This window comes from Coregonus lavaretus (assembly GCF_964263955.1).
Source record: "Coregonus lavaretus genome assembly, chromosome: 35".
Lineage (NCBI taxonomy): Eukaryota > Metazoa > Chordata > Actinopteri > Salmoniformes > Salmonidae > Coregonus > Coregonus lavaretus.
This window is the reverse complement of record NC_140022.1, coordinates 19089116-19096660: the sequence shown is the minus strand read 5'-3', so window position 1 is coordinate 19096660 and position 7545 is coordinate 19089116. Positions and strand designations below refer to the sequence as shown.

The following is a 7545-nucleotide window of genomic DNA, read 5'->3' as shown; positions in this document are numbered from 1 at the left end:
GTTCAAAAAAGGGTTACTTCCTCTTTTAGTGATAATTAAGATGTAGGGGCAGCTCACTCGAATGTTTTTTACACAGCTCTTATTATGCAACCGTGAGTGTCATTCAAGTTGATCTATTCTGTTGTGTTATGTTATATATGACTATGCCCAGTGATGGCCTTGTGTCTATGCCCAGACTCACGTATGGCCTTGTGTCAATTGAGAACGGTTGACTAAGTCAGTAGTTCTCAATTCTCTTCTCAGGGACCCCCAGCCGTTCCAGAGCTAGCACACCTGATTCAACTTGTTAATAAATACAATAATAAAATCTACGGAATTTTAACTATATAACATGGCTATTATACCATAATAGAAAAGCATGTATGGTTCTACAAAGAACCTTTGAGTTTGAGAAAGGTTATTTATAGAACCATTCCCTATAAAGGTTCTATAAAGAACCATAAAAAAGGGTTCTGTATAGCCCCAAAAAAGTTGTAACCATAGCAGAACCCTTTTTTGGTGCTATATTAAACCTTTTTTTAAGGCTTCTTTATAGAACCACAGGAAAGGCTTATTTAAACCACCATACAGGTTCCATTTAGAACCTTATGACCATGGTTCTTTATAAAACCTAAAAGGGTTCCGCTATGGTTACAAGCCAAATAACCCTTATTTGGCACTATATACAACCATTTGTTTTTAGTGTACAGTCTGAAATGGCTTCTTGGTAGCCAGTTGAGGTTGGGAGATAGGTTCCCAATCTGGGCTAGCAAAAGCCAACTTCATAAAATTGCTAGGTGGCTAGTAGTATTACAGAGAAACAACAAAATTAACAAAGAATACAAATAAATGTAAAAAAAAAAAATTTAACAGGACAAATCTGAGGGGGCACGTGCCCCTGTGCTACCTACACTCTTAGAAAAAGGGGTTCCAGAAGGGTTATTTGGCTGTCCCCATAGGATAACCAATTTTGGTTCCATGTAGAACTCTCTGGGGACAAGGTCCTACATGGAACCCAATAGGGTTATACCTGGAACCAAAAGGGTTCATCAAAGGGTTATCCTATGGGGACAGCCGAAGAACCCTTTTAGGTTCTAGATAGCACCTTTTTTTCTAAGTGTGTATGGGCGTGACGCATCTGAGTACACCTCAGTGTCTTGAACACATCAGCCTGTGGTAATGTATTCATTCTTATGAATGAATTACTGTAATGGAAGACAAATGAGGAGGCTACAACATTAATTGTTGGAGGAATTCCTACAATCATGAACCACTCATGTAATAATCCGTCGATCTGCTCTTTAGTGGGATAGAATGACAGAAGGGGAGAGTGGGAATGTGTGAAAGAGAGAGAGAGAACGAGAGAGACAAAGAGAGAGTGAGTAAGAGTGAGAGAGAGTTAGTGAGAGAGTGTTAAAGTGAATGAGAGAGGGGGAGATAGAGAGAGATGGCCGCTGATTGGCCGGGAAGCACAGGCTGAGCTGGGAATGTAGGAGAGGTAGCTAGAGTGTGCGACAGCCACTTCTCCTCCCAGCCCTGGCCATCAGAGTAGAGGGCTCTCAGCCATTGGCTCAGCTCAGCAGACCAGCAACGCCAAATGCTGTATAACGGCATGCCTGTCACCACGGTTTGTGGCAACATCCTCTCCGCAGCAGATGCTTGCAGACTGAGCCGGAGCATGAGCACCTCAGCAAGAGATGAGTGAGGGAACGAGAGCACGCTGCCGTAGAGAACGAGAGAGAGAGAAGAGAGCAATAAAGAGAGAGCGAGTGAGAGTGTGTGAGAGGAACATAGAAGCCCAGAGTGTCTGAGCCTTCTCTTTTGATGGGCTGCAGAGTTTAAAGAGTCTCCCCTTGCTGTAAGGAGAGAATCTGAAAAAGCCCCCCCACCCTCCTCATCCGCGCCTGGACAGCCCTGACTCTCACGCCTTACTGAGTACGTCCTATGCGTTATTAGTAAAGTTGTTTACATCCGCACACTTTACTTGACTTTTTTTCTCTCGCTTGGCCAGACAGTGTGCATTTTGCACATGGAAGCCACTGGTCTCTGATGGCTTGTTACTACATTGTCATCAGCTCCACACACCTCAGCAATGGACACTTCAGGAGCATCAAGGGAGTTTTCCGGGGACCCCTCAACAAGAATGGAAGCAAGAACTTGGTAAGTACTGCACCATCTCATAAACCTCAGAACAAGACAAAAGGCAACATTCAACTAATGTTGCATTTTGTACCATATGCATTAATTTATCAAACGATGTGCTGTTTGATTGTCTGCTGAGGAAGTCGGCTATAAGTAATTACAACAGTGATAAAACGTTAAAGATCTGGGACTGTGTGATCCAACAGAATATCAGCTCTGTAAAATAGATGATACACACACACACACACACACACACACACACACACACACACACACACACACACACACACACACACACACACACACACACACACACACACACACAACCAGTCCTTTGAACTTAAAGCTTCAAAGGAAGCCTCCCTGTGTCCAAACCATGGGCCACCTCTTTATCACAAACAACATTATACATTATTACATATTATCCATACCGACCTCTGACTAGGGCTCTAGAATTAAAAGATCAGAATAATATATTAGAACTGCAATGTCTATTGATTTTGGTGAAAAATATGCAGATAACAATGATAAGGCGGTAGCCATGAAGTGTAATTTAATTACAGTAAATTAGTGGATTCCTGGAAGGAAAAGCCTTGGAAAGCTTTCAAAGCATTAATGAAAATGTACACATTCCCTCGTTCCATTTCTTTCTCTCTCTCTCCTCAATATTTACACCTTGCTCAGGCGCTCCGGGGACTTTCCCGGCGGAGGAGTTTCCGCTCTAAAGAAGTGGAAATGATATCAGATGAAATACTGATGCACTCACTGTGAGGCTATGAGAGATCACTGCTCAGTAGGAACCCTGTTCCCAGGGTTTAATAGACTAATGCATCTGGAGTGTTGGGCCTCGTCGCCATCAAACAGCAACAGATTGTCTCCAGTCAACTGGAAAGCAAAGGGGTACCCAATCCTCCCTCAGTGGTCCCACTCCATCCAGCTCGATCGCTGTCATCCCAACTGCACGCATCTCTAGAAGTCTGAAACTCATTCTGTTTGATATAATTATGAGGTTGGGAACTGAATAGAGGGGCGATTAGTCACATCCCCTGAGTGTTGGGTGGCATGGTAACAATCAGAGGTCATTTACAGTATAGACAAAGGTCTGGTCTCTAATTGAAGTAATATAATATAATATAATATAATATGCCATTTAGCAGACACTTTTATCCAAAGCGACTTACAGTCATGCGTGCATACATTTTTGTGTATGGGTGGTCCCGGGGATCGAACCCACTACCTTGGCGTTACAAGCGCCGTGCTCTACCAGCTGAGCTACAGAGGACCACGAAGTCACTTTAATATAGCTTCCTTATTTTACATGTGGTGTCATTGAAATATATTTCCCCACTGCTTTTGCCTTGGGGGCACAGACAATTGAGTTCAGAAAATGAGTGTACAATGGATATTTGATTTTAAACAATGTTTATATGTTATATGACAGTTGATTTCTCACTACAGTCAACACACTTGCCAAGTGTATAACACACAAACTTGTACGCACCTTGTTCATATCATCAGTAAGGATCCCACATTTACCATATGCCAGTGGTTTCAGTCTAAACATGTGGAATCAATGTGACTGCTAAGAGGCCACCTTAATGGGGTGGATAAGGACTCTGTCTGATTCTGAGGCACTCAGTAAGACTTAGTGAGATCTCCTGTAATTAGAGCTATGCTACTCTCACTATACTACACTCGCTAAGAGTCATCTCACTTACACTTCACTAGATGATGTATTTAGATATGCACAGCAATAACTTCCCTTGTTGATAGGAAGAGACTCATTCACTTGTTGTTCTAGCTGTGAATGATATGTATTTATTTATTTATGTCACACCCTGATCTGTTTCACCTGTCTTGTGCTTGTCTCCACCATCCTGCAGGTGTCACCCATTTTCCCCTGTGCATATATACCTGTGTTTTCTGTTTGTCTGTTGCCAGTTCGTCTTGTCTCGTCAGGCCTACCAGTGGTTTTCCTGTATTCCTGTTTTCTCTTTAGTCCCTGTTTTCTCGTTTTCCCGGTTTTGACCATTCTGCCTGCCCTGACCCTGAGCCTGCCTGCCGTTCTGCACCTTTCGGACTCTGCTCTGGATTACTGACCTCTGCCTGCCCTTGACATGTTGCTTGCCTACCCCTGTTGTTGTAATACACCTTTCTTACTTCGAACTGTCTGTATCTGGGTCTTATCCTGAGGTCTGATAATTTATAAATCTTTTATCCAGGCTATTTAATTAACGGCCTAATTTGAAGATCCTACCTTGTATTTACCTTATATTTCATGCTACATTATATTACATGTACGCTACATTATTTGAGTAGTGACATGCTAGTGACATGATTGCTAGTCGGGTGAAGAGGGGTCAGGTCACAAGTCCATCCAGATCCAGCCATATATAAATACAGCTTAAAAAACATTCAGGTACATTAATTAATTGTAGCTGAGATCAGACCAGTGCACCTTGCGCTCTAAGGGAAAAATCAGTCTCAGCAACCCAGTGCAGCACCACTTTAAAGGCCCCAAACTGTTATCATTTGCAGAAAATTAAATGTTATGCAGTGTAACTGCTGAGCTTGTGAACACTTATCAGAGCCTGTGCTCACAGAGAGTGGCTGATGTGCATCTAGCAGCTGACGTGAGAACTGTGTTCCTGTGCTCCCTCACACAGCTCTCATTTTCAATGTACAATCTCTGCAAATAATGTAATTCATTTAACGCAATCTCAGAATGGCTACAGGACTTAGACTGTTTTTGCTTTAGTGGTGTACCAGGGCTGCCTGAGGCTACATTATTGATTTGTATATTTACTTTATTTAACCCTCCCGTTGTCCTAGGGTCAAAATGACCCGCCACTGTGTTGAACCAACTTTATTTAATTTTTATATTTTTGGGATCATTTGTGAGAAGGAGGCAGTGAGACTTTAAAGAAAGTATCACTGCCTCCTTCTCACAAATGATCCAAAAAATATAAAAATTAAATAAAGTTGGTTCAACACAGTGGCGGGTCATTTTGACCCTAGGACAACGGGAGGGTTAAAAGATAAAATAAATCACAGACAGTGTCACCAGCAAATCACCCCCACACCCTAACACCTCCTCCTCCATGCTTTACGGTAGGAAAAACACATGCTGAGATCATCCGTTCACCCACACCGTGTCTCACAAGGACACCGCGGTTGGAACCAAGAATCTCTAATTTGGACTCCAGACCAAAGGACAAATTTGTGTCCATTGCTCGTGTTTCTTGGCCCAAGCAGGTCTCTTCTTCTTATTGGTGTCCTTTAGTGGTGGTTTCTTTTCAGCAATTCGACCATGAAGGCCTGATTCACACAGTCCCCACTGAACAGTTGATGTTGCGATGTGTCTGTTACTTGAACTCTGTGAAGCATTTATTTGGGCTGCAATTACTGAGGCTGGTAACTCTAATGAACTTATCCTCTGCAGCAGAGTCTTCCATTGCTTCCATCTGGGTCTTCCATTGCTGTGGCGGTCCTCATGAGTGCCATTTTCATCATAGCGCTTGATGGTTTTTGCGACTGCACTTGAAGAAACTTTCAAAGTTCTTGATATGTTCCGTATTGACTGACCTTCATGTCTTAAAGTAATGATGGACTGTCGTTTCGCTTATTTGAGCTGTTCTTGCCATAATATGGACTTGGTCCAAATAGGGCTATCTTCTGTATACCCCACCTACCTTGTCACAACACAACTGATTGGCTCAAACACATTAAGAAGGAAATAAATTCCACAAATTAACAGGCACACCTGTTAATTGAAATGCATTCCAGGTGACTACCTCATGAAGCTGGTTGAGAGAATGCCAAGAGTTTGCAAAGCTGTCATCAAGGCAAAGGGTGGCTATTTGAAGAATCTAAAATCTAAAATATATTTTGATTTGTTTAACACTTTTTTGGTTACTACATGATTCCATATGTGTTATTTCATAGTTTTGATGTCTTCACTATTATTCTACAATGTAGAAAATAGTTTTAAAAAATAAGAAAACCCTGGAATGAGGAGGTGTGTCCAAACTTTTGACTGGTACTGTATAAAGGTAGGAGCTACCGAATTTAATTTTGGGTGAGTTTGGACATTTACAAACGAGTGTGAATGAGAGACATTGTGCAAATGAACATTACTGGCTCTTGTGCAGCATGTGTACACATGCTGTGTCAGTGTGGAGTCTGGAGTTGCTAGGGCAATGGGCCTGCCTGCTCTGCTCGGTGAAGATGGGGGGAGGAGCAGTTGGGCGAGAACTGAGAGGAGAAATCAAAAGATAGCAGTGGCAGCTGTACATCTTACTTATCCAAAGGACTTTGACTTCTCAAACACGGCGGAAAGCCAACACAATATGATGCGTCACCTTATTAATTAACCTTATTAATTCAGCCACTTACTTAGATAACTAGCAAGTTAAACTTACGGGTTGTGTTAATGCAGAATTCGTTGTTTTTCATGCAGAAAAAAAAGAGATAAAATGCATAAGAAAAATATTGCTGTGTTTTGTAAACGCTGATCTAAAATGCTTCTTATTATAATTTCTGCTCGGCATCAGACAACTTTTGTGCTTCAGTTGCACTTCTCCACTCTGATAAGAATTCACGAACTGGCATTCTATCAGTAGACAGCGCTCTGGCTGATGTGTAGCTACTTTTCTCCAGTACTTTTCTAGGTGTAGCCAGCCTGCTTTTCTCAGGTAAAATACAAGATTATGTTTGAGAAAAACATTAGAAAATGTAGCCAGCTACATTCCTTCTATGATAAACAGAAATGTGATGGCCATGCATAGTGTTTGCAAAATAATTACTTGCTTTTTCATTGTAAGCTCATTTAGCTTACTTGTGTGGCTGCCAGCCAAATCGTGTTGCACTTCTGTTGTCATCTGATGAAGCTATTTTCTGCCGAATGTGTTGCATTAATGTATTTTCTGTGAAGGAAAACTATAGTTGCACGTCCTGCTTTATCTTACAACATATTGCACAAGTTTACTGCAGGTATTTACTTAAAAGGTAGCTACAAATATTTAAATGTATAGAAAAAAAGAAATGGTTTCAACAGTATTGACGGCATTGAAAAAACATCCTGTGGCTATTTCCAAATACCCCGGTATACGGTATATACGGTAAACTTTTTTATGAACAGTGATGGTGAAGTTGGCTCAAAACAAAGTGATGTATGTCAAGCATCTGTGATTTGTAGTTAAAATTCCATTTTCACATGCTACTGTTCAGTTTGAGCAGGGCGCTCCGCCCTCACCGGTTTTGCCGGTCATGTGACTGGTCATAGCCCACTGCACACTGGTTCAGTCCAATTGTAATCTAAAAACTATGCCAGAGCTTCTTTTCATGACAGCAGCTGCTCCCTTGACATTTGCTCCCCATTAATTAGCAGCAAGGAGGACAGAGTGCTACATGTATGTGTGAATG

General features: G+C 41.7%; 1 protein-coding gene across 1 annotated transcript in view; it reads left to right on the top strand.

The window, feature by feature from the left end:
• Window positions 1-2028: 2028 nt before the first annotated feature.
• The window catches only part of LOC311109568 (zinc finger protein 804A-like), a gene marked incomplete at both ends in the record, with an annotated part of 88090 nt that continues 82573 nt past the window's right edge, over window positions 2029-7545 (top strand). The window contains one exon of the mRNA XM_084152488.1: window positions 2029-2139. Within this exon, the coding sequence (XP_084008614.1) occupies window positions 2029-2139 (111 nt within the window). The remainder of the gene's footprint in view (window positions 2140-7545) is intronic.